The 27,817-nt window shown below is 41.2% G+C and overlaps 2 protein-coding genes across 2 annotated transcripts; both read right to left on the reverse strand.

Annotated features, from left to right (window-relative positions):
• Positions 1-732: 732 nt before the first annotated feature.
• LOC131284470 (tRNA-dihydrouridine(20a/20b) synthase [NAD(P)+]-like) lies at positions 733-3,100 on the reverse strand. Its single transcript, XM_058313330.1, has 6 exons — positions 3,095-3,100; positions 2,922-3,016; positions 2,710-2,831; positions 2,566-2,641; positions 2,107-2,504; positions 733-1,247 (listed from the first exon to the last, which is right to left on the reverse strand). Exons 1-6 carry the CDS (start codon positions 3,098-3,100, stop codon positions 733-735), a joined length of 1,212 nt encoding a protein of 403 aa, XP_058169313.1.
• Positions 3,101-8,837: 5,737 nt separating this feature from the next.
• On the reverse strand, positions 8,838-27,398 carry LOC131284472 (protein slit-like). The gene is made up of 3 exons (XM_058313331.1): positions 27,394-27,398; positions 9,261-9,404; positions 8,838-9,099 (listed from the first exon to the last, which is right to left on the reverse strand). Exons 1-3 carry the CDS (start codon positions 27,396-27,398, stop codon positions 8,838-8,840), a joined length of 411 nt encoding a protein of 136 aa, XP_058169314.1.
• Between the last annotated feature and the right edge of the window lie 419 nt (positions 27,399-27,817).

The following is a 27,817-nucleotide window of genomic DNA, read 5'->3' on the forward strand; positions in this document are numbered from 1 at the left end:
TTCCAATTTTGATAAAACTCAAAGGAATCAACACAAACACGTACACAGAAGAAGAGGGGAAGCAGTAGATCGGAAATGCTCCAAACACAGCTCCCCAACATACACCATTCACTCTCCGATGAACGCACGTGAACGCTCGTGGACATGCAAATAAAGGGCATAAAAACGAACTACGTTTCTAATCATCTTTGAGCATGGCATTCGAAGGCTACCAAAACCCGAGCACCAAGTCCCTTTGGTTTAGGCTAAACAGATCAAAGGAGGCGTTGCAAAACAGGAGCGCAAAATCCTTTGAATGACACGTGGCGCACAAGCGGTGGGTGTAGCGCATGTTGAACAAAAGAAGAAGAAGAAAAAACAACAATAGAGTGTGGCCACATAATAGAAGCCACATGAAAACACGATCATAAAGTAACGAGACACATTAAGGGCAGAAATAAGCTAGAAACAACCAAACAGCAAACAGACAGAGAACAAAATTAAAAAAAAAATCAATATCACAACATGCGTATGTGTTGACGAGTGTAGCGTGTGTCGACGATGTATGTATGAAAAACAGCAGTAAAAAAGATGGAAAACCAATGTTTAAATAAAAAGTAAAATAAAAACGAGGTATCTATACACGGTGAGTTATCATTTACAAACCCTTAGCGGCAGCACTATGGACCAAGGTGTTCGGATTAATATTTAAAACTGAAAGCCGAGCAAGTTCAAAATCAAATATCAAAAGTATTATTCATCGAACATGGCACCACCATCCATAAAATCTACTCCATCGTCGTTAAGTCCATCCTCCGTCTGGTCGGTCTCGCCAAGCTCTGCTCGCTTACTCTGGAAAAAGTTGCCATCCGAAGCCTCACTATCGTAGGTGCAACTCCTACTTCCGTGGCCTATTTTATCACCATTCTCCGCCAGCCGTTTGCGAAAGTTTGCCTCGCTGTAGGAACAGCTTATTTTGGCCGGATGATCAACGTCAGAACAAGCGACCAAATCGAGCGGTAGGTAGGTCCGTATAAACTCGTACACCTTCTCCTTATCCTTGGCTAGATTGTTCAACTGAACGCGTCGCTTCTTCGGGAGCAACGATTCCGTCATGAACGAAAAATGATGATGCATACACTGGTAGGTGATGTCTGTATCGGCCTGCTGGCAGATGCTGAGCCACCGTTTAACGCACCCGACCGGAGTGCTCCTGTCCCCGGCGAAGAGGGCCGGATTGGAAAGTATGCCGCGGGCCGTCATTACTCCTGGGGACGGGAATCGAGAGCAACATTGTCATGTTTATTTTCACTGAGCGTCGCTAATACGTTTCGGGGCCATTTTCGTTACCAGTGGAAACCGCCATGTTATTTACTAGCAAACCAAATCAACTCCACACAGCAGGCTGTGGAGTTTTATTTAAGTGCTTTAACAGATCGTTCTACAGTGTTTGAAGAAAATTAAAAAACATAAACACAACGAGAAAACTTTTGTCGATGGAGCAAAAACAGAATTCAAAATCGGCTGCTTCCGCGATATCGGAATTTGAGCAGGAAGGGTCGTACGAAGAGGATGCCTTTCAACAGCGCATCAACGATATACGAATGCAGTTAGACGACACGTACAACATTTTCGTAAACGCTCGAGAAACACTTTCTTCGATATCGTTCGAAAATTTAAATGAACGTCCAAATCAGGAAAACTTTCCTTCGACGTGGGAAAACCTGACGGCCGACGAACAAGCTCTGCAAGAAATCACCCTGGTGCGCGATGCCAACAATCGCGTGGATGTAGTGCAATCTATGGAGCAAATGCCAAAGGAATCTCGGCGTAGAACATCCATCGAGGACATTCCAGAGCTGAGCAAATTTTACCAAGTCATGAAAGACTTGGCGGAAGGCATCAAGAAAATAAGCGGTCACCAGCAGTCAATAACGGAGCTGAACGAGGATTTTAACAACTTAAGTGAACAGTTGGCACAACCATCCGGATCGGGCACGTCTCTACCGGAGGAAATGGCGAATATGAGCATGGATTGATCCGTCCCCATTAAAAGGGGAATATCCTTCTTTTTTTAAATCAACCGTAATGAAAAACAAATTAAATGATAAGAATTGCAGCTCTTACCATCGCACTGTGTCTCCCGATGCATTTGTTCTGCATCGTCAAGAGTGAATATATCACCATTAGCGACCATGGGGATGGCGATTGATTGTTTGATTTCTCTCAGTGCGTCTTTGTGCACGGGAACGTTCGTTTTCTCCGCCGCGGTTCGTCCATGCACGGTCAAGAAGCTGATGCCGGTTGCTTCGAGCTGGCGGCACATTTCGATTGTCTCCTTTAGGTGTGTGCTTGACAACAATCGAACCTTTACCGACACGCTGAATGAGTTTGGCATGTTCCGGCGCACCGTGCCCAGCAGGTCAGCTATCATCTCCGGATTTTTAAGCATCGCACTACCGTAGCCTTCCTTCATTGCCCACCGTTGCGGGCAGCCACAGTTCAAATCTACACCATCAACATAACTAGAACGTAAATGTAGCATTACTATACTATGCGTTTGAAATAAATAGCCAATGGACTCACGGATAGACCATTTCAGTTGCAGAAAGAAAGTCGGTAACATTGTTTGCTGCAAATTGGGCTATCAGAGGCGTATCGTCTGAAAAAGCCGGAAGCACACGGTTGAAACAATCGGTAAGTTGAGCGGCGCTTACACACTTCCGTTACCTTTGTTAGTTGTAAATTCATTCAGTCGCGCCTTTTCGCTTCTGCAAAACGAGTCAGCCATGATCATGCTGGTGAAAGCAATATCCGTGCCGTACGACCGAACCAAATTGCGGAACTCGAGCCTACGAGATAGATTGAAACGAATTAGATATTTGAGCATTATCACTTTCTTCAAATTGATGGTCTGCTTCCATCACACGTGGTGGTCGTACTTGCTGTATCTTACCATCGGAGCACAAATCTTGAGATATGTTTTCCGTTCCGCTGCCGAGCTGAACAGATCGTGAATGTTTGTTTTCACTTTTTCCTGTAAATCAAAATCAACGGATATGTTATTGCAGTAAACTAATTAAGGGACACAATTCTAAAAAGGAGATTTTCGTACTTCCATTGCGACTAATTTTTAGCGATATCAACACAAAGTATACAATGTTTACTATTCAACATTATGTCAGCTTGACATGATGACAGCTCGGAACTGAAATGAAACAGCTCCCTCTGGGAGCGGATAGCGATAGCGATCCAGATGGTCCTGGGGACCATTAACAAGCTCTATTTAGCCTTTGGATCAATTCAACCATTGATTGTACAATTGTTAAAGTAACACATGATATGCAAAATCGGCATTAGATGATCATGTATGATATGACGGGTTGGGATTCGGACTCGAAGATCCGGATCTCAGAATGGAATTGTTTCGAAAGATTCAAATCCCTGTGGGGATTCAGTTTCCCCATCACTAATGTCAAGCGTGTGTTTTGTAAACACTAGAGTTTGCAACCATAACATGCACCTGTCAACCCGTTCACTAGGTTCAAGGACTCAGTTCCGAATCACTCACCACGTGGTTAACTCGGCTAGAATATACTTTTTCCTGCGTGGCACCGTAAATAGCAAATAACAACCCCAACGGACGTTGTAATCGGATTTTACCATGCGAATACATTTTCTAAGGCATTTAAATAAGTTTATCATTGATTTAAAACATGTGATATGTGTTAACTATGAGCTTTTCTTCTGTGCATTATCCACTAAATCATATTAACCACATGAAGAAAGTCATAATTATCTTCACTATTTTAACGATTTTTAAGTTCTAAGGGCGAAAGGCATTAAACAACGAAATAATCAAATAAATTTTATTATCAGGATGATATTTGATTTCTATCGTCAAATTTCTATTCCAATTATATGCTTCCAGCACCAAAGCCTTATCGAATCAGTAAATGAAAACCCATCAGCTAGCAGAAAATTAAATTACGTTTTATGCAAGCTTATTAATGATTTAATTAAATCATTCTCTTTGATGAGGATCCATTAGCGTTGCCTCACATCGTAAGAAGTCCCTCCTTGAAGATACGAGTGGTTTTGGTTTTTTTTATTTCAATGGAAATAACCACAAAAAAACCTTTTCATATTATCATTTAGTTATTGTGTGAAAAGTTGAGTCACAACCCATTTGTCACAATAAAATTTAAAAAAAAATTCTACTCGTTTTACCTCTATCACAGGTCAAACTTATTTTCTCATTTTATCCATCAAGAAGCGCTATTGGCCTTTGTGCTTAGTGTTCATTCAAAGTGTCCAACACCATCTAATTTAATTACTGCGATCCATGCGCCCCTATAACTAAGTATCAATCCACGAGGAAAGCGTAAAGAAGCTCGTCGTAAATTGATTTGGAAAACCTTATCAACCGTTGGCAAAATCGAAAAGATGACAGTATCGAAGGCAGCGGTCGAAGGTGTGGTGGTTGGTAGTTTCGGAAATGAATGAAAGAGCTTCCAAGAAAATGGCTGGTCACAATGACATATTAATGAGCAATAATTAGTGCAAGTGGACGAGCAAAATAGGAAAGTGTGTCTAGCAATGAACCGGCGTTTAGGGGAAACCTTGTCTTAGGAAAGTGGTTTATAATTGGAGTGTTTTGAGCGGACACTCAAGAGCATAAAATGGTGGTTCTGTTATGTTTCCGAACCCGAGTATACAATTTAAGATATTCAACTGTCAAGAAGAAAAATTTATTGAGTAAAGTAACATTCTGACCATCTCTTTTAACTTCAAAATGATAAAACAAATTGAAAATCAAATTGATGTTGCTTTTTAGTTTCCACTGACTAAAATTCCGGTGTACATTCCTGTACGCACTTATTGGCTCGAGTCCTGGCACCATCACATCTCAATTCCAACCATCTGCACCCTCGAGCGTCCACTTAAACTTCTCCAATCAGAAACCACTTGACCTGGCTAAGATTGCTCCAAAAACCTCAGAGCGTGGCCAAACGTTTTGCTTAGATACCCTTTCCCAGTTTTGCTCGCCCGCCTGCACTAATTATTGCTCATTAATGTACGCTAGCGTTCTGCCATCAGACCATCCCTCCATGTTCTTCCATTCTCTACAACCATCTCCATCACCTTGAGGCGAAGAAACTTTGCCAACAAGCTGACCGCCACTTTCTCTCGACCACATCGACTAGGAGACCATTTGCCGAACAGATTCCATTCTACCGGCGCTCTAAAGTACCACGAAACCGTCGAACTATAATGAATTTCAAATTCAATTTGCTTCGAGGCCACACCGTACGTCGCCGTGGTTGCGGTCGATCGACGGTGATGTCTATTTCGCCGATTCTAGCGGCGCTCTTAGCACACGCCAACGCCTAGGTCCGGAGGCACAAAGCTTGCAATCATTTAATTAGATGATGTGGGCCACTTCGGATGAATAATGGGCAGAACGGCCCGGAGTGTCCTTTGGTGGGCTACACAAAAGCAACATTTCTAAAATGCCTAGGTAATAAGAAAATGTTCAATTTCGCAACATTTACAATGATAGATGGGTACGTTCTTTCTACCTCGTTTATTATTAAGCCCCTGGGTATTTAAAAGCAGTCATGTTCGTCATCAGTCTTGATTGACGCGAGTTCTTTCATCGAGAGCTAAACTAATGATTCTTGATCAAACGATATAATTCAATTAAATCATTAGGTAACTTGCACAAAGGCAAAATTAGTTTCACTTGGAAAGCTTTCTGATTCAACGATTCGATAACACAAAACCAAACCAAATTGAAGTTTAATTTAATATTTATTCGAGCTTCGTGTGAAGTAGGACCCAAAAACTAATTATAATAGCTTTATGCTACAAAAGTGAATCAATTAGCGACGCTTCAGACACTTTGGCCATGAAGACTATTTGTCCTTGGAGTTACTTTGTTCTTCCTTAAGTGGATAAGTTTACATGGAAGGTAATTTTCTTCTTCCTTTCAGATATGTGCCTTTTAAACTTACCGTTGTACGATCAGAGTTTAGTTTCGGATTGGAAATTTACATAACATGACTACTATTCTTATCTTTCTTTAACTTTTTTGTCCAACATGGGGTTTTAATCAAAATTTATATTTTCGGCATGTTTAACAATACTTTATTGTGCATTGTGCCTTTTGCTACGTGAAAATTTGAGTTCATTTGTCCAGTGTCAAAAAATAAATTAAACCTCTTGAATCCATTATTATTTAAGCCTACAGCACACTCACTTGTAAATTACTGATGAAACCCTGAGCATATTGTCAAGGTTAAGTAATTTTTTGCTGCTGCTATTATATTTTCTCTCAGGTTAAACACAGAAAGTCCTTTGTATTGACTCTAAACTTTAACTTCCGGCGAGCATCCTTAGGAGCTTTAGGGGGAGGGGCCTGTAATAAAAATAAAAGTATGAGTTTGAAAATGATTGCACAATGGCATGGATTTTATTTATACATCATATAATATAAGAGGTACGCAACAGAGTTGACGACGAGTATGTAATGAAGATTTTTTTGTATTTTTTGGTCGCAAGTTCTTTTGCGCACATTAGCGCAAAAGACGTATGTTGAGAATAGAGTTTCCCGAGGAGAAATAATATTAGAATTCGTAAGTAGACGAATCTGCAAAAACCTAAACGGTAAACATTCCACTGCTTCCATCTGTAATCGATTGCCTTTGTCTAGACACTCTAGGGCAAGCCGATCGTAACGTTCGTCGGATTCGGTTGAATGGGCGGTTATTTTTCCAGTAATTTGGTTTTATTGATCCAAACCCGTGCATGCGTCTGGGAGAAAATAAAAATCCCGGTCCCAGTCTAGAACCATGGTACGAACGGGGCCGCTCCTTTCATCTCTGCACGCTGCACAAAGTGTGAAAATGCAAACCAACCCACCAGAGTGTGTCGAAAATGGACGCGTTAACAAAAGTTCTGCCTCGGGACGTTGTTGGACGCCTAGGTGGCATAAATTAACATTTACATATTCATGAGTGTCACGTACGTAGGAAGTGTTTCCAATCGTGCGATGGTACGTTACCCGGCCACGTAATACCGACCCACCTCGAACACCAGCATCGGGTGAGGCTCGGAAAATGAGTCCTGCTCCGTCTGCGAGGTGTGATGGTCAGCGGGAAGTAGACGACCGGACAGTCCGCTTGAAGCCGAGATTGCGTTCCGGTGTCGGAGCCCAAAATTCACCGGTGGGGTGAAGAGACGGACGAGAGGGATGGCCACGTTTCCGCGGTTTTTACAAGCGGCGTTGGTGTGCCGTTGATGATAGCTACCGATGGTGGTGAGCACATGAGGTTTATGAGTTTTCCTTCCGGAGGTGGGATGATGGTTTTCCCGGAAACACGTCGACGCGTACGAGGAAAATTGATGTACATCGCAACGGGTCGGACGCTCGGGAGCCTATTTTCCCGAGCCAAAAATCTACGTGTGTGACCTGCTTTTAAAGGCACACCATTTGAAACGGCCATCCCAGAGTGAGCCATGCCATTTTGTGGCAGATTTGATTGGGCAATCCACCGGAGGATTTTTATTTCGTTTTCCAGGTCATTTGTGTCAACATTTTTTATTCGTTGCCATGTTGGTGCTACTATTTTTGAATGCAATTTTCAACTCCGTGTGACACGATGCACAAAAGCGACAGAAAAAAACAACTCGACAACTTCATTAGAATGCGGGTGCAAAATAAATTACTGTCCCAGCACGTTTGATATGGTTTTGCGCCAACTGCGGACGTGTTAGGAAAATTCGTTGCAGCACAACACGGCATTATAATTATGAGCATGCAGTGGAAAAAAAACCTTGCACTTCATAATGAGTGCCATGAGTTTTTTGTCCGCTCGCAGCTCAAACATGGCAATTTGCCAAGAGGCGTACGGAAAATTAGCTCAGAGTATTTAAAATTGCTCACGCATCTGAAAACTGCCCTATGCTACGTGAAATTTCGTATTCATATCCAGCGCCTCGTCATGCACATGCTTGCTGACCGTGACACCGGGCCCCGAAGGAACGTGAGTTGACCTCCGGAGGGATCACATTTCTTCTCGAGAAGGAAGTGTGTTCACCAAACCACAATTCATGTCGAAAATTTATTGGAGTGTGTATGAGATAATGGAAGAAGAAATGAAGGAATAAACTCCATCACGATACGCTTCATTGCACAACGGTGAGCTCCGTGTACGACTCATTTCACAAAACCACTGAAATGCCATGTATGTTTGTGGTCACTCGAGCGAAGATCTTTCGTGTTTGTTCCCGTGGAGACAATCGATACATCGAAGGAGCAATTTAACAAATATGCAAATCACTTGCAATTCACAATCGTGGGATTTGTAATGAAAGCTACATGGTGTTTCTGGCTCTTCTCCTATCACTGCTCCATTGATTGGTTTCGGATAGGGTCTTGGGATGCGATGGAAAAGACAAAAGGTTGAAGGAGAATGTCGTATCGGAAGCTTCGGGGAGCATGAAGCAGGAAAATAGTTAATGGGAATGTCGTTCACATCACTGAGGGAGGGCTTTGTTGCTGCTCCAAGGCCGCTCCCAGATTGTCCCATTCTTGACGGACCGAAGGCACGAATTTGATGTTTTTGCCCTACCTTGCCATTCCCATAGACAGCACCAAGCAAAGCTCTTCGCGTGCATCAAAAAGGGAGTTCCGGCATGTTACAGTGAAGTTTGTGATATTGGTCGATACTTGTTCCGCGGGGAAAATAATCGAGTTACGTCGTGCAAACACACTCGGTGGATTGTTTATCCGTTGGAACATTTCACGTACAACACTGTACTAAAGAACGAGAGCCTCTGTCCAACGTCGACTTCTACCGGGAGGGTGCATCCAACTTACCGGAACATTTGAACTCCTGCTCGTGCAGGTCCGCCACGTTCTGGCCCTTGAGCTGGCTGGGCGAGTGGCACCGGGTGTACGGGGCCAGGCGGGATGCATTCTTCAGGTAGCGGGCCAGCCAGGAAAGATGACAATCGCACGCAAATGGGTTCTCCGAAAGGCGCAACGCTCGAAGGCGCGGCATTCCGGCGAACATGTCGCGCGGAAGCGTGGTAATGTTGTTGTTGTTCAGTGTCCTGCCGAAGGGGAAAAAGGGGAGGCGTCCATCGTGGTTGGACGGTGGAAAAAGTCAGGTGTGAGAGTTAATTTATTTCGTTGAAATTAAGTCCTGGTGGTCGCTGCCCGCACGTCGGAAACAATTTTCGTCGGACGGTGGACTTTTCCCGGTGGTACTTACAGAATTTCCAGCTCGGTCAGCCCTTTCACGGCACCTTCGTCCAGGCAGGTGATTTGATTGTTGTCCAGCTGTAGGCTGCGAAGGGCCGGTGCTCCTTTGAACGCACGCTTCGGTACGGCGGAGATGGCATTGTGTAAAAGGTCCCTGAAAAACGTCAAGACATCGTTGATCACATTTCGCTTGGTTTGCGGGTTGATCTAATACTGTTTTTCTAGTAAACATTTGATGACTATGCAATAGACATAAATTTCATTTCTCTAAGATTTTTCGGTCTGACCTCGCTTTTTTGGAAAGTTTGTGTTCAGCTCTCTTATGTTCTCTTTACATTTATTGTAAACTACTATCATCATGTTTATTCTGGAACCAAACAACGAAATTTTAATTTAATTCTCAAAAGTTTATAAAATAGTAAATTAAAATTAGAAACAAAATTCGTCAAGAGATAAAGTAGTCGATTAAACGGAGCAAAATATATTTAAAAATTAGTATACATGTACAAGAACTAACCAAACTTAATTAAAGAAAAACAACGAACAGGAGGCAGACAAATGATGACAATTAGTGAAACATTTGTTGCCATTAAGGAAGCATAAATCATACCAAACTTTTATGGTGATTCTTCTAACTCATTGGAAGTAGGAGTCATCAGAAAATATCTTAATCAAAAATGGATCAAAGGCAAAATAAAACACAATTACTAGAACGACAGAAAACGTGAGTGTGCATTGGGAGAAATCAACAAGGTTGTCGTGTCGTGAGGAAACTATTTGGAGTGTTGGGTACAATCTTGAAACGTGAACAATTTAACACATTTGAAATTTGGTATTGATTTTAGGAAATTGTTACCAAATCGTCTGAAAAAAAAAGATAATAATAATTAGAATGATGATGAAAACCATAATGCGATAAAGTATGTAGGAGTGAATAAACTTTAATCTTGGAATGATGCCGTCAAGGAAATTGTATTGTGACACTCGTGAAGCTGTGTTGTGTCTAAAGGCAGAGTGAATCGAAGTGGAAGTGAGGTTAGGCATATCGAAACTTAATTAAAAATGTGTCGCATTTCGTAACACGCCTTCTGTTGACTGTTCACAAAGTCGATAATGCTTGGTCCTGAGGGCTTTAGTCTTATGCTGACACAGCAACGATTTTTTCCACACCAGAATCGAAGGCAATGAGGATAGGAAAAGTACGGAGGAGGCAGAAACGTGGCTTCCTCCACCAAACCGAGGGCAAAGGAAGGCGTGATCAATTACGTCAAGTCGATCGCTTCGATGTAGGATAACGAGAGCCATCGGATAATTAACGGAAATCGATTTTCAATCTAGATGCAAGCCGCAGTCCTCCCAGGAAAATACGTTGATCGAATCAGGAGGGTTCGCAAGTGAGGGGAAATGACAGAAACTGGCCACCAGCGTCGCTTTGTAGGGGAGTTCTTAACGAACGGACCGGACGCAAGCTAACCTTCCTTTGGTGTTTTGTGTGAAGAGGGAAAAAATAGCGAAGAAAAACACAGCTTCCGTCGAAAGTGTCGTTAATCTTTTCATTCTACAAGTTTTTGTTGGTTCTGGTTATGTATTTTACGGCGTTTTTATGTCAAATCAAGTGGCACTCAACACGTGCCTCCAGTTAGTAATGATGAACATTTCACTATACAAGGTTACATCTAAAGGTAACACAGAATGTTGAAGACACCACTTTTGTTGAATTTGCTTGAAGGCCTGGTCAATGCAATTTCTCTTTCAACTTTTATTTTTACAAATAACAAATACCTAAAAAGCTAATTAAAAAAACTCACTCCAAAAGGTCCCAGTTGATGTAAAAATAATAAAAATAAGCTAAGGTTTGCTGTCAAAACAACTGAGCGAGGTGGATGAGAATCAACAACATAAATTTGCATACCGGAAAACCCGGAATATCTAAACCACCATAAAGCATCCAGATTGATTGCGACAGGGAGAGTCAGCATTGCGACAGGTGATTTGATGCCGCCTGTCAGTGAACACATGTCGTGGGACTTCTTTTTTCGGTTCCTTTTCAAAAAAAGATGTCAAAAAAAAGGTTGAAATGCGAATGTCACAAACGGTTATTTAAATTTTGGTTTTCTTTCGAACACGTCAGAAGCTACCCTAACGCACGTGTTGCATATACGAGTGGTATGATTTTGATGGTAATTTGCATTAGACGAGAGGAGTTCTTTTCTTGACGTTCCTTGTTTAGGTTTCCTAACAGTGGCGATCGAAAAGATAGACTCAGGATCGTGAGGAAATAATAAAAGACGGTATAAAATTTTATATTTGGCTTATGATTCAAAAACAAACAAACCAAAAGTAATATTTACTTGTGGCCGCACCTGTGATATCAGATCATGCAACCCATCTTTCTTGATGTTTTAGATAACGTTGTCCGTTAGCTGCCTGCAAGTAAAACAAGGCAAACATATTTTAATTTATGTTAAACTAGGCGAGCCTGCGGAAGGTTTGGGCTGTCGCATAACAGTGTCTCGGGGAATACATTAAATACTGATTAATTCACCGCACCTCAAAGACTTTTCCGACTGTGTGTTCCGCAAATTAAGAGATATCGATAAACGTTGAATGATAATCATGTGTCAAATATGAATACACATCCTCTCAATGTGTGAAATAAATAAGCGAGTCATTTAAATAGCTTTTGACCCTTACAATAACTGAGTTTTATGTCCCAAATTTTGCACTATTCAAATACATGAAAAATCAACCTCACGAATGCTCTAGTGAAACATAAAATCCGAAAAAACACTAACAAAACCATAGAAAAAACAGAAACGAGATTGCACTATGTAGCGAAAGTGATGGATAATAAAATTCACCACCAAAAATATATCGACCGGCTCAGAAGTACGACGAATGGTAGCCGTATCGTATTTGAATAACAAATTAATTGAAATTGGATCCACCGACAAACGGTCGATGGTTTCGATCATTTCGTGCGGTATCGATCGTCTGATTCGGGCGTGAGATACTCCCGGGGCCGGAAAAGGTTATCTGTTAAGTGACTGTTTCATTTTTGAAATATGCGGTTTTCGTTTCGCGTCAATGTGGTGTGAAATGGGTTATTCGTTTCTGGTGGTAGGAGAGGGTCGAGTTACTCCACAGATACGCATTTCCATTTTAACAGTTGATTATGGAGGCACCATGTGTTACCCCATGCTGTGCAGGTTGGTGATAAACTTTGATTAAAGCGCACAGGCCATCTAAAAACGTGCACCTTTTTGAAGTACCACGTTATCCAACAAAGGTGAGGTTTCGTAAATACTTAAAACTCTACCAAATCCAAGGGAACAGGATGCAGCGTAACAGCGTTCGACCAATGAAAAGAAGCGCGAGGAGCAGTGAGAAATATCTCATATTCCACTTATGCAAATTAATGACCCATTGGACACGATCCAACGCAGGTTTCGGGTGAGCTAAGAGAAAGTGGGACAATTGTTTTATAGAGAATTGGTAAGCATTTTGGCCCGTGTCCAACGTTTGTTGTCCATGCGGTCGCGATGAGGGATCGACCCTCTCCCGCTGGGAGGTGAACCAATAAAATACATCACCATCTACACGGCTCCACCATGAACTGACGTTGCCGGACCGCGCGATCGTCTGTTGAAATCGATGAAAGTTAGGAAATGATTGGGAATCGATTAAAATGATAAACAAATGGGAAGGATATGCTCCCCTCGTCGGGACCCCTTGAGCTGAGCCTGTTATCTGCTTAGGGGTTTAATCTTCCCCTCGGGGCTACGATTTGAATAATGTTATGGTTTAGGGCTCTGTAAGCAAGCGAGAGTGCGTACCCAGCGTTTGCATAAATCACTCGCAAAAGGCGACACGGGACCGAAAGGCGATTTTATGGTGACACTCAACAGCATCATCCAAACACGTTGCTCTCCGGGGCGGCCATTGATTGGCTGCATGTTTTGGATTGATTAGCACAAGTTGCTAATGATTTAAGCACCTGCGCGATCAACGCGGGGTTGCATATTTCAACACGGCATACCATTAAACCCAAATCTCTACCGGGGGGGAAGGATGTAAAACTAAGGTCGCTTTTGAATATTTAACTTTCTGGGGCGCAATTTGGTTCGCTTTAATAGCTCCCATTTCACCTCATCAACATTTCATTGCAGAACCCCTTAGTTGTGGCAGCCAAAAAAGAGGGGAAAATGAATCCCTCACTCGGTCAGACTGGTTTAACCGCATGGCCCAACTTCATTTCCGCCAACCGGAGGTCGCTGTTGATCACCAGCTCAAGTGGCGCCTGTTGCCATCGAAACGGCACCGGCCAGTTTGGAAAGTACTTCGCGTAACACTATTAAAAGCAAACCGCCGGAAACGGCGGAATGGAGTCTGAAGGTAAGTGAATTTTGTTGGAGGTTTTTCCTTGTACGCCTGCACAGTCTGACGATATTCCCGGCTGTGTAGTAATTAGTTTATAAGTGTCGTTACTCTGTTCACGCTTCGTACTTCGATCGGAATCTACGAAATGGCACTTTCGAAAGAGCACATCTCGCGTTGATAGTTCGTGCGAAATTATGAGGAAAGTGTTGGTGTTTCATTTAACTTCCTCATCATGCAACCGGAATGAGCAACCAACAAATGAGTATCTTCGGCAATCACTTTCCAACACTTTTTCATACAAATGTAAAAACTAGCATTTGTATGAAAAACTGTCTGAAACTAGAAACTTTGATACATAAAAGAAAGCAAGAAAATGTTACTTACCCTTTTTGCAGTTTTACCAGTCATTTAAAGTCCAACGCTTAAAAACAGTGCTCATGTTGTCTAGCAGATTACTGGAAAAGAAGAAAGAGCATAAGGAACAGAGATTAGCAGAGTAATACATAGAAATACTGATTGGAATGGAGTAAATTTGAATCTTCACTAAACAACTAACAATCGAAATTATTTCAATCAATTTTGATCCGGTAATTTGTCGAAATAAAACATGAGACATTTTCGATCTAAATTCAGAAAACAAGAGAAACGAACAAAATTATAAAACCCTGAAAACCTATGGAAAAGAATAGAAAAGATCATGAGCCCATCATATTTGAATCCTTCATGAAGAGGGCTGTCATACCGAAAATTGTAATACGGCACAAAAACGTGAACCATCTCGGAAACCTTCTAGCCTTAAACAATCAAAAGATAATCGTGTTAGTGGAAGTATGGTGAGCATTTTTTTAAATTAAAATGAAGATGAAGCACCAAGGGACAACCCACACAACACGAAGTCGTATTAAGTTGAATAAATTGAATCGCATATTAGTATATTTCGAATCGGAATCGCAGTATGCATAGACAATGTACGAGCAATGTATATTCTTTGTTGCATATGATGCCGATTAAGAATGTAATACGATTTTCTTTATGCATACGTATAGATTTACGAACAATGTACGGCTGATGTATATCGTAAATCGTATATGTTGCCGACTTAGAAAATATACGACTAAACGTATACATTTTGAACAATGTACGGTTAGCGCCTCCACTTTTGTACGTATAGGCATTATTTTAGCATCATTTACGATTCAATAATATTGCATAGAAGTACGATTATTTCAAGCTGACATTCGATTTACATGCATATGTGTTGTGTGGGAAGCATGTACCTGAGCACCAAGGGACAAGCATTTAAATATTTACATAGGTCTGACCGTTCCTTCTGAACTTGCCACATAAAAGCGTCAATCTTGCATCCTTCTGCAGTGTAAGTGCACGTTGCTGTCGCTGACAGACGGTGAAAAGCTGAGTGGATCGAACGAGTTTTGTCAGGTGAAGCCATTTACGATCACGCTTGATGGACGACAGAAACATTTCATGCCATCCGGCAGGATAAGTTGATTTTGTGGATGGCAAGTTTAACGTCGTTTCTAGCTGGTTGCCAATCTTGGCAGAGTCTGAACTTGAGGTCTGATGTGTGATTGTAAAGTAGCCAAAAGGCACTAAAGTGAATCGTGGGAAACAACATCGTCTATTATCGTCATCATGTCATGCATGTCGGTTGTAAAGGAAATTGTCAAACTTTCAAGAACAAATGTTGAATACTGCAAACTTGGTTTTGTCACACTTTAAGGTGTGTGAAAATATGTTAGTATGATAAAATCAAGAGAAGAAGTGCGATTACACATTAAAGCCGTATACAAAACCAAAAATGATACATTATCATCGACTCTAGGAAGATGAGGTTAAAGCACCGAGTTCGAATGCAATTAAAATTCCATGTCGTGATTTGTTCAGCGAGACCCTATTATGCACGAAAGGACTGACTATTCATACACACAAAGGGAAAAAGTCTAGCAAGTGTACTAAGTGAGAAATAAAAGAATCGATCAGAGAAGAACATTTTTCTTCTGATTAACATTCGAAACATATTAAAGTATATTTATGTAAGAAAGGTCTAAAAAATGAATTCGGCAACTCTTCTTCGCATTGTCATATACTACGTCTTCTGCCAGCTGTAAATATTCATGACACATTCTGCCAGAATTTACGCTCCATCCCATTCGTCACGTGTTAGAGCGAAGGACCGGAATCGGCATGTTTACACAACGGATTTACGAGTGTTTGCACATTTAAGAGATAGAGCGAACCAAACCGGCTGGAGGCAAGGTGATGTGCATTCTGGACAGACTGGCTGATGTATGGACCACGGTTGGATTCACCCGGGTTTGGATTGATGCGAAGGTGGGACGACGACGTTCGTCCCGTCGTGGTAAATCTTCCTTGTTGCCCGATATTTCAGCAGCTGCATTTTGTGGATACAATGGCACAGAAGCATCCTCCTGCCAAGTACGCCAACGCGTTGCTCTGAATAGGTGGCGAGGAAAATAAATAAAATGTTGCACCCGACCCTCGACATCAACGCATGGCCTAAAGTGCAACCTGCATCGGATGGAAATATTTGATAGAAAGGAAATAAAAATACGGATCTTTCAGTGAGGATGGATGGAGGATGTGAACGGTAGGGCGGAGAATTTGGATCTCTGCGATGCAGGAGAAATGAATACACTAAAATGCAAACGATTTCTGCAATCAACAGCAGTCTTCATCACTTCAAGCGGGTTCGTATTATGATAGTGGTGGGTTTTACTTTTATAAAATCTAGCACTAGCACCATATGAGCTAGAGTCGGTTGAGTATGTGACGCAGCGAGCAAAATAGAGCAGAAGACCCAAGGGCACCGAATCCCGAATTGGGTGAGAAAAATGGCACCATGCATCCCAAAAACCGGGTGATTGAATTCTCAAGTGCCCTCGACATGTGTGGAGGGGAAGGGTTTGAAATGCCAACCACTTCATGAGTGACCGAAAAACGGCCATGGCATGCCAACGCCACTCGGCTATAAAGGGGGCTGGGCATTGAAAGGATAATGCGAATGTCATGTATGGACGACGCACATTACCGGAGAGTAAGCAGATTTTCGTGTCAGATCGAAAATTATAAAACCCAATGAAGCACTAGCGAGGCAGTTCTCCACTGCCGACTCAGCAACATTTGCTGCCATTGATAATGATGGCATCATGAGCCATGAACAGCTGACGCACCTTTTTGCGTTCGAGTTTCACCGGTTTTTCTCCGGTACACTTCATGCCTCGGGTAATTGGTTGGGGTGAGCATGTGTGGCGCATTAAATTTTCTTGACTCCGTTTAAAAGCATTCGGAGGATTATACTACTTGAACGGCGAGTGATTGAAATGGTTAATTTTTAATTGCAAAGCTCACACAAAACCTTGACATGGTTTAAGGATTAACAGGACATTAAGCAGAACGAAGGGTTTGAAAACCATTGCCCAATCTTTACCGTTTTTTTTTCAACAGCTTCAGAGAGTGGTTTATATAGATATTATTGTCAAGTTTAGATATTATTTCACTACAGAGTGTATGTATACCATTGGTCTTTGTCTGATCACTTCTTTATTATATGAACAGATTTTTGTGTCAAATGACTTTACCTAACTGCCGTTTTTACCTGTATTCTCCTTATTTATACATAATCAAAAGTATTCTGATATTTTATTTAGACTATATTTTATACTAGCAATATTAATGCTACAAGAGAATTTATGATCCGAATTTTGATAACGAAAACGTGTGTTTTAGCATTGAAATGTGTCAAAGCTGTGATATGCAAATGATTACTAACATTTTTTTTTTCTTATTCATCGGCAAATTTCCGTCAATTCAGATCAACCAACGAAGCATGGATTCGACATCTTATTATAAACCTGTCAACATTGACGTGTGATGCTGCTAATACGTTCGGAGGGTTTCCACGCAGAACCAATTCCTGAAACAGTATTCACCTTATTTTTATATTCAATTTTAAGATTTCAAACCGACTCGAGGAGTGGCGCTCAGCATGACACACCGGTGTGGGGGCCATTGGCCACATGTTCATGTTCTACGAGGAAACCCTGCAGGGTAGAAATCGATGGCGTAAAATTTGCATATCCATCCCATGGTGTTTGCGTCCCGACTGTTGATGGAATGCAATTTTTCGCATCCGTGTGTCAAACACAACGAGGGCGACAAATCGATGGTGACATGTGAGCGCGTTTGCATGTTTGATGCATATTAGATTCACAGTCGAGACGATGATCATCTAATCTACTATCAAGCCCCTTCCCCCGGTCAGTTCCGTCCCGCAACGACAGCGACATCTAGCGATGAGGCAACAAAATAACAATGAAGTTGGGTTTGAATAGGTTCATAAATTAACTGAGAATGGAATTTGATGAGCTGATAACGCGGCTCCACCGACACGTCGCGGTTTCGGGCGTGTATTTGCATGCATTTATGTGTTCCTGTTGAGGCGGTGGTGGACACATGCAGTGCGCCATGACACGCAATGGGGCTTGGAACACCCGGAGATCCTGCCGAGCCCGTCCGATGTTCGATGCTAATGGCGGGTAATAAATGGGTCTCGACGAAATGAGGCCACCCGGTGTTACCGTTTTCGTGTCACCGCAAGTGCCGTCGAATTTAATCCATCACTCGGCTGATACTGCGACACACACGAGCACGCTGTCGACAATATAACCGTGTTATGTTCGTAAAGAGCATACATCCTGCTCCTTTCAGCGGTCATCCAGATTCTCTGCCTCATCCGACGCGCAATGATGCGGGAATGGCAGCTTTCCCGTGCTATCGAACTCATCAACACCGTGGCCATGCTAGCAACATCCTGATTAGAATTTATAATCATCACCTCTTTGCACACCAGGATGTTCTCCTATTCCCCTGAACACACTTCGGTTCGTTAGAGTGAGAAGATGCTCAAACAGGTTGATGTTAGGATTCGGCGAAGGACGCGGGATAAATTTAAACATTGTTTCTCTACCTTTCGCTGGGTTTGATGAGGGTTTATCAGGGACCAAAATAGTAGCTGAGTAAATTAGAAATATTTGTAACGTCTGTCAATCTAGACAGGTTGTATTTTAGATCCTTAGTTTCATCCAATTTCAAGAAATAAAAATACGGATTTGTGCATATCCCTGGTGTTGACATGTTTCCTCTAACTCATCACGCAAGATAAGCTTCCCGTGTGGGTGTTGTTTACTTAAGTGATAAAGAAACACCGATTCGTTTGTAATAACAGATTGGTTTACCAGCAATCCTTTCCAGCTCGGCTTCGCCTACCGCAGAAACCGGAGAGCCGGAAGATACTCCCTAGGATCTGAGCATCAGTATAACAAAAGTCGAGCAATTTATTGGCTGCGTTGGAGGACGGGCAAACATGGGTCTACCCACCACAACCCCCAGGTTTCATCTTGCTGGTACCAGTCCCCTTTGACGCTCTTCTAGTAAACGTTCTTCCGACGCCAAAGGGCGAGAGTTGCGCCATTCCTAGAGCACTTCTTGAGCGCTGGGACAGATTTGTCTTACAAATCTACGGAGAACCGGTTAGTACGGGCGGGGTTGCGGCTAGGATGCAAACGGGAAAATACATCCATTTCCAGGCTCTAGTGGTTGCGAGTGTAAGTGAAGGCTGAGCTAAGGAGGCGGTCTTCATCCGTTTCGAGGGGTATGCTTTCGGGGGATGTGGAAAGAAAGCGTGCATACAACCATTGGAAACGAAATATCCTTGCGGATTTGGTCTCGGTTCAGCCAGATATACTACGGATGCTGGTGTAGATGAGCATGTAATTATGTATGTTTACAGATATCATAAGGCATGTGCAAGTCAAAATGGTAGGTGTGTATGTCGCTAGGGAACTAGCAATTTGCGGAGCTGGCAATATTGTGCCGGCGCCGAAGTTGGTGGTAACCGGAGACGTTGGAATGGATACGTTGTTCTTGGTATAGCCGCACTACCGAACGGAATGTTCAAGAAAACACCGGTGACCAAAATTGGTAATTTAGCCGACGTTGAAGAATATTTCGAGCGTTTAATTAAACCGCAGTCGTGCGGTGGATTGATGATGTCCCGGAGATTGTTGGTACGTGATGATGAAGTTATGCCAACCCATCCCGGGTCAAGGGATATCCGACGACACTGATGTATCGAATAAGTTGTCCTAACGTGCAAGAATTCGCTTTTTGTTGATTTAATAGGACGTTGTTTGTGTTACGGTGTAATTTCCAACAAAATTCCTCAGTGAACAATGTACTTTGCTTTTATTTTCTACTTTAGTACATTATTCTAAAGCAAAACTTGTTGCTTGTATAACTTAAAAACTATACATATATGCTTTATATTTGAAAGTATCTTCAATGATCAGATTTCAATATAAAAAAACGAACTCGAGGTGATAATTACAAATTCAGTGCTTGTTTGCTCAATTAATTACGATAATTGATGACTCTCGTTAAGATGTTGACGTCTAGGCTGACAAAAGAAAGCAATGAAAAAGAGAAGCAGAACAAATATTCATGATGCACCCAGCCATTCATGTTCTACATCAATAAAGTGACAGGCAAACTGAGTCATCGGAAAGACACCTCTGTGCAGCATAATCCGCACTGGTATTTCCAAGCAAGAGAGATACGTGAATGCGTCTTTACAGAAATAGAATTCAAGTCTCGATAGAAAAAAATAAACAAATTAAAAGTCTGTACCCCATGACAGACGCAGATAATCATAAGCAGACAGTACCCATGTTTTCAACAGCGATTGGAGGAGCAGCTTCAGGCATGCATTTCCATTACTTCTTACGGCTTTGTGTATCCACACCGCTAACTAATGAAAGCATAAACCGGGTGAAACCGACCAACCTAACGAGGCGTTCCTAAACCATGCAACATGTTCGTCTCCCCGAACCGGTTCAGAAGGGGTTCTAGAGCGACTGTTAATTATTTCGTTCTACAACCTGCGCCTGTTGGCTTCAAAATTATGTCGACAGATGTGTTAAGCGGATCCGCGGCACCCCTTTTCGTGTGACATGAAAGGCCAGAAGCTGGAGTTTTGGTATTCAGTTGTCAAGGAGATGGGGCGGAAAAATGGTGAAAAAAACACAACCGCGTATCCAAGATTAGGTTGATGTCGTACAAACACCGTCCACCAAAGGAAAACTTGCCGCACAAGCTCGTCGCGCTTTGGTAAACACACGACGCCTTTCGGTGAGAATCAGTATAAATTCGAAAAACAGGACCAATGGATTTACGGAAGCTCAACCAGTGTGACAGATTTGACAAACAATGACATAGCGTTGCCCCGAATGCCGCGAGACACGATTAAGGTGAATGGTAGGGCCTCACAGTAATTCCCTAACGGCGTTGGGTCAAACAAAACCGAAAGCCATGTTCGTGGGTTGGCAATTACTTTCTTCCCAACGTCACAGTCAAGGTTTTAATCGGATCGTTTACGACACAAATGCATTTTCTGTGCATTGATTGACTGGAGACAGAGATTTATCTGCTGAGTGATCAAATCGTCTAGCCTCTAGCCCAACAAAATGGCGATGTCATCGGACTACAAAAGAAAACATTTCTTCACAGGGCCCAACCCATAATCGTAAACCGTTGGTTTTACTAAGTGGTTATTGTGACAGTTAAAACGTTGATGTTACGCCACTGAGTAATCGAAAAGTTAAATCGACAGTTTAAATCTTTTGAGAGAAGGCAAACCCACCTCAACACCGACGCAATCGTTTGCCGCCATAAGATTACCATAATCGATAAGAAACCCTATCGTAAAAAGCGTGGGGGAGTAGCGCATTTCCTTAAAAGGTGATAGCTTTTAGCTTGTTGCTAAACGGATGTTTATAAAATCAGAAACACCCTTAAACAAAAACACATCTATGAAGTAAAACATGATACACAAAATATATGATCCTTCACGCCTATAACACCCCATAAACATTATCTACTGTCCAAGATTCCAACTATCTGGACGCGGTTGAAAACAAAACAAAACTTGCGATAAGTAGTCACAAAAAAACGCAGTTTATGACTTCATCCCTTTTTCAGGCTCAACGCCTTTGAGAATTATAGGCTGTGGTGGGCTCAACCCGTTGGCCGAAGAGTCGCAAGTTCGATTTGAATACCGCATAAGACGTTTTCAACATCGACAGACCGAAGGCGGGAAGCGAAATACGATAAAATCGTTGGACGAGTAATTTTTAAGCCAAATTGATTTTCCACCTCAACCTTAGAGTTTAACTTCTTCATCTGATTTATGCTATCCGATCGAATAATCCTGTTTTCATTTCCGGCGAACATATGCAGGACACGTTTCATAGAGTGCCTCTACATTCTGCCCGGCTTACTTCACTTTCATTCATGGGTTTGAGATGCATTGTGATGGTTTCCGCGTTATCGTTCTACTTTTTCTTTTCTCACCGTTTACCACCACCGATAGTCGATGTTGATCATCCATTGTACCATCCTTTACGTCATCGTTAGTGGCAAGAAATTGCACTCTGGGGGTTTGCAGACGTGCCTACGGCGATTTTAAGGGGCTTTGGTCCATTTTTATAACAGGAGAGTGCAGAAGTGCCTACCTGCAAAAGTAGAAAAAAAGGAACAGTTAATTGACTGCTTAAATATTACCGGTCGGAAAGGAAACAAACGAAAGAATTGAAGGCACAAACACAGACTGGATTGCGCTACTCATATCGACAGAAAAGGTCGAGTTATATTGGAGAAGGTAGTACTCAAGAGTAATTGAAATGTTGTACGGTAGAACATAATTGATCCATTGTGGCCATCGTAAGTGAAACGAAAAAACGATCGAATAGTTCGTAAGGAAGGAAATTTTTTTCGATTTAAGGGAACAATACCAAAAGGAAATGAGCAGATAACATCGAAAAGCATCCGATCTTGTGTGCATGTGTTTTTCTCTGAAAAGACGTCACCATCCACTTTCGTTACAATCAACACATACAATACAATCGACGGGATGTTTTATTTGAGACACGTGCACATAATTTTGTTTTTGGTTGAAGGTGGATAATTCTTCCCAAAACACGATAAGAAAACACAATTGAACTAATTCAGGTTCAAATCGGAGCAACCAATATATCACTCCATTGCACTATGGAGCGAAAAGAGCAAATTGCCGGGATAAAATTCGGAATCACATGTTTTGCAATTTTTTCATTGTAATATCGTGTAATACTATTATATTACACGAAATTATGATGTTTCGGGACAATCCCGCCAGGTGGCGCTGCAAAAACCACATATTTTTGGAATTTTCTATGGGTGCATTATTTTTTCAATTTTTTTTTTATATTAACTTAAAGATTTTTTAAAGTTTGATATAAAACAACCAAATTTAACAACAAACTTTCATTCAAAATATTGTCATCTGGAATATAATTGATATTCAAAGCATCTAACGCGGACATAACGTCTCCTAACGAAGAGCTACTATCTGAATATTCTGAACTTGTACCATCATCTTCTTGGGTTTGAATTGGCAAGGGACTGTTACTATTTGAGGAGCTATAATCTACGAAGAATGTTTTTACTGCGTCTGGGTAAGGGATTTGTTTTTTATTTTTTAACGATTTAGCCAGAGATATTGTTGAAATGTATGGATCGGATGATTGTAATGCTCTCATAAAAATGTCTTTAATAATGAATTCTCGTGACATTTTACGGGCGTGTTCTCTTCTATCCCTTCTGTATATTTTATTTCTACCTTCTGCTGCTTCCTCTCCTAAGGATCCCAATGGAGCTGGGGCATTTACAATGATTTCACCTACATGCGCAAGAACTTTATGGACAGTGGAAGGCATTTTGTACCAATTGTAATGATGTATGTAAAACTTGTATGTATCTTTGCAATATAGACTAATAGTTTTTGGATTTAAAGGCTGTGAACAGTTGATGGCTATTAAAATATCGCTCAATTTTTCTATGTTTGAAAAAGCCCGACGACAAACATTTCCCGTCGTACTATTACCACCCATTTGCCTTGGTTCATCTACTTTAACACCAAATTCCTTGTACATCTTTTCCAATACAATATTTTTTCGATCATTGTACATGTTTTTATAATTTTTAGTAACCTTCCATTTTTTAAATTCAATTCTGTACGAAATGTGAAGCAAGCATTCGAAAAAACTCATCCAACAGTGCAGTGGAGATATTCCATAAGATAAATTCTCAGGATTTGGAATAAATCCATTTTCTAAGTGCTCTACACTGTTCATTTCTGTTTGATGCTTACTTTATTTTCAATGAACTGTATACAGCATACCCAATGTTTTCCTTGCAAGAAGCATTGTTTTTCAAAACGTTTATGATATCATTGATTATAAAGGAACCCATCGTGAAATTATTAAATCAATCTCAGATAGATTATTTACTTGAAAACTTAAAAAAACGTTGTTCGTTCTCCAAGGAGCTTTCTGACAATTGCTGTTTATGCTGTTCAAGGTAAAGCTTGAATGATGTTTTTATAAACGAATGATGGTTATATATGTATCTTTTCAAATGCATACCGCTATGGTATGCCGTTCGAAGGTCAAAATTTTAACATCTACCTTAGCTGTTACTGTATGGTTAGGGTATATTGTTTTCAAAAGCAAATATTATCAAATATTTGTGTTCACTTCTATAAGTTATCCACCCACAATCAGCGGCGTTTTACCATTAGGGTAGAAAAAGAGTGACAGGTATATCTACCCAAAATTCACGGCTTTTACAGGTAAGGGTACAAACAGAACAAAGTGTTAGTGTAGGGTACATTTATTATTATTTATTATTTTAGTGTAGGGTACATTATTCCGAGGAATTTCGGGTATAAAAAGATGGGTTTGTGAGATGTAGAACAAGTAAAAGCGACCTGATACATTCAAAGCAAACCAAACCAAATTTCATTCTTTGCCAGTGACTTGGCTTGTCTTTCCCCTTTTACATGATGTTCAATCACTACCCTGCTTCACATTTTTACGATACGATCATCGACGTATATTTCATTGAATGAGAATTTCATATATTTCTTACCACACATGATGCTGCATATGGCATGATGGAGACGCCTAGTAGCTGATAAACTATAAGCTTCACATGTAAAGTACAGAATAACGTAAAGATGCGCGCGTATGCGCAAAAAAAACTATCATTTATTGTTACAAAACATTCTAGACTATAAGTGGGTATACATCATATTACAATCTTTCGCAATCCTTAGCGATGGCGTAAGGTTAAAAACAGAAAATTGAAAAATTTTCCAGGAGTTTTGCGAAACAATGCTTAATATTTTTTGACATTCAATTTCAATTTACTCAAACTGTCAACAATTATAAAGCATGATAATATACCTTTCCAAAACTGTGCTTGAAATCCGATTCTGGCCATTATTATAGGAGTTACAGACCTTCAAAGTTGATGGATTTTTTTCAATTTTTCACGCAATATTTTCACAAATCTTCACTTTGACAGGCTGTTTCTCAGAACCTGGAAGAACAGAGGCTCTAGTTTTTGGGTCATTTCTTAGTTTCATCTTGTAGTTTAAGAAAACATGTTTCATTTTTCTGAAATCCAAAAATGAATTTTTGATTTTTATCCCGGCTTCGCTCCATCGTGCATTGGTTAAACGCGTTCCTAGAATCAGTGCGGCCTATCTCGGTTGTACCATAAATCTTTCACATTCCCAATTTCTACCCTATAATTGTGCTTCCACCCGTTGCTCGAGTTTGTTTTGTAAACCATATATCTTCTTTTTGATTTTGACATTTATTTTTCGAAGTCCTACCTTTCGGTTGAGAAAAAAGAAATACTCGTTCCACCTTTGACAATCGCATTGGTAAACCGATTAGGATGCCAACATTAGTAAAAAAACAGTCATTGAACCATACAAAATGGTTTGATGATTTTTGCCTACCAAACCCCAAACTAGTTAAATATGGGAAGGGATTTTTCCCTTTTTATCTAAACTGGATTGTTCACGGAGCTGTCAACAATTGAAATATTCACGTGAAGCGACCTAAGAAAGGTACTATCTTAACTTCAAGCGGAATCCAAGCTTAGGCTCCAACATCCAGTGAGGGGAGGATGTCTTCAACCATCGCTTCGACCTCAAAGAACCTCAACCACAACACGGACGAACGGCGGTCGTAAATTGTGGCTGGAGCGAATTTAATTTGACCGCTGCGTGCGATGTGTCGGCGGCTTTTCTCAATGGATGGTGGTGCGTGGTTTGAGCTGGCGAGATGTGGTTTTTCTTCCCCCCTTAATACCCACACGGTGATTAATGGGCCTTCCATTTTGGATGGGATCAGCCTTCTTACCGGCAGTGATGCATCGGAATCGATCTGGATCGTCGATATATTACCGCTTGAATGTGAAGTCTAGCCATCTGGACATAACATGACCTATACCTCCTTGGAGGGTGTGTTTTCTTGGGCAAGATCTCGCGAATGGATGCACGGAAAGAAACTGGAAAGCTTTCACCCTGGCTGTCCGCTAAACACAGGCAAAAATCATCATCCGACGTTAATTGTCCCGACGGTCATAAATTCGTCGGCATCCCGGACGCTGTCCCGGTCGGAGCGTGGATACGTGCGTGCGATCGCATTGCGTTGGTGTTTTGGGTGACGTTTCGTTTTTCTTTCCATTCATCCACCCTTCCCAAAGTCATCGGTACGTATAAGACTTAAAGAAAGAATTATGAATACTTTTGTTTATACAGCGAACCGTCTGGACCAGACAGCACCATATATATTTTATTGCCTTTAATTTACTCCGCATTTGTCCAGGCCACCTCCGCAATAACAAAAAATCTGCGTCTGGCGTTGTGGCAACGCATAAAGGCGGGCCGGGGCGGGTCGAAACAATATGTCAAATTAATGGCTCCTGACAAGATGATTTGATTATGTAAAATAGCAGCAACCGAGTGATGGACTGTACATTTTGCTCCGTTTTGTTTTAACTCGATGAGGGCCCGTTGGCACGCCTTGCCATAATTGGAATCATTCCTCACAATAAAATAATTAACTTGCAAGGCAACGGAGCAAACATTTGTTTTACGTAAGGTACAATGAACAATGATATATTCATGTTTGACCAAGTAATGAATAAATAATGTTATTACTTTGGAACACTGACTAGGCATTTAAATGTATTTCAACATTATTAGAAAACTAAATAATACCAAATATTACGTTTCCTAAATATCACATTCGAGATCCAATCTGTGATGTAGTGATTTGCGTGTTTAAAAATATTTTTTACATCAACGAACCTGATCCGACTACACCTACAGACCTGCCAACAAACGGGCGAAAGGATGGTCGTTCGCCTGAGCCACCAACCCTTTCCGTAAAAGCATCTTCGGTTCATCTTTCAGATCGCGTCTTGGCACGCTGGTACTATCAGCGATAAATCTTCAGTTTTTGTGCACCCTTCAGCTTTCATCACGTCATGTCTCAAATTGCATGTCTGCAGGGGATGGTCTTTTTTCGTTATTTAACATATCAAAAACGATCGGTAGCTTAACATGTGATGTAAAGAACGAACGAAAAACAAATAATACTTCGCATAAATTACTCATTAATTCGCCGGTCATATCAAAGATCTTGCAAAATCTGCAAAAAAAATTTTTTTTAACAGCGAACAAGTCCGTGATGTCCGCTCCGTCCTTGGATAAATGATCATGGGAGCGAAATGCATACATCATCACTGGCTTTGGCAGAACAACTTACCTCATTTTTCATAATTTGATATTTCAATAAGGCTACGCAAAGTAAACATCTGATCAGAGACAGACTATCTCGCTTTACAGAATGTTTCACTCATGAGACATGGCCACCATCAGCAGTATAGTATGGAGAAATAACTCGATGCATCTGCCATGTCCGATTTCTGATAAAGATGTTAAAAATTCTTCTGTTCACTGGCGTCACCGTATTTTTTGTTTTTTCAGGCTCGACATTTTATACAGATGAATGTAATACCCAGAAGCCTCAAAACAAGGAAGAAAATATCTTGCTCGTTAAAGAACACAGCAAAAGATCGCAGGAATGAAAAAAGGGACACATATTGAGAATCCGACTAAGCGAGCGAAAAGATGAAGGTTTAAATGAAACAAAAAAAAACACCTTCAACGATTCAGAAAAAGATCGTTGC

The sequence above is a fragment of the Anopheles ziemanni genome, chromosome 3 (assembly GCF_943734765.1).
Source record: "Anopheles ziemanni chromosome 3, idAnoZiCoDA_A2_x.2, whole genome shotgun sequence".
Classification (NCBI taxonomy): domain Eukaryota; kingdom Metazoa; phylum Arthropoda; class Insecta; order Diptera; family Culicidae; genus Anopheles; species Anopheles ziemanni.

Bases quoted from the DNA above. Each gene is read 5' to 3' on its own strand.
- LOC131284470 (XM_058313330.1), bottom strand. The intron at 2,832-2,921 runs GTACGACCACCA...TCTATCTCGTAG, and splicing joins CCGATGGTAAGATACAGCAA to GCTCGAGTTCCGCAATTTGG. The intron at 1,248-2,106 runs GTAAGAGCTGCA...TCCCGTCCCCAG, and splicing joins TCGGGAGACACAGTGCGATG to GAGTAATGACGGCCCGCGGC.
- LOC131284472 (XM_058313331.1), bottom strand. The intron at 9,100-9,260 runs GTAAGTACCACC...CCCCTTCGGCAG, and splicing joins CTGACCGAGCTGGAAATTCT to GACACTGAACAACAACAACA.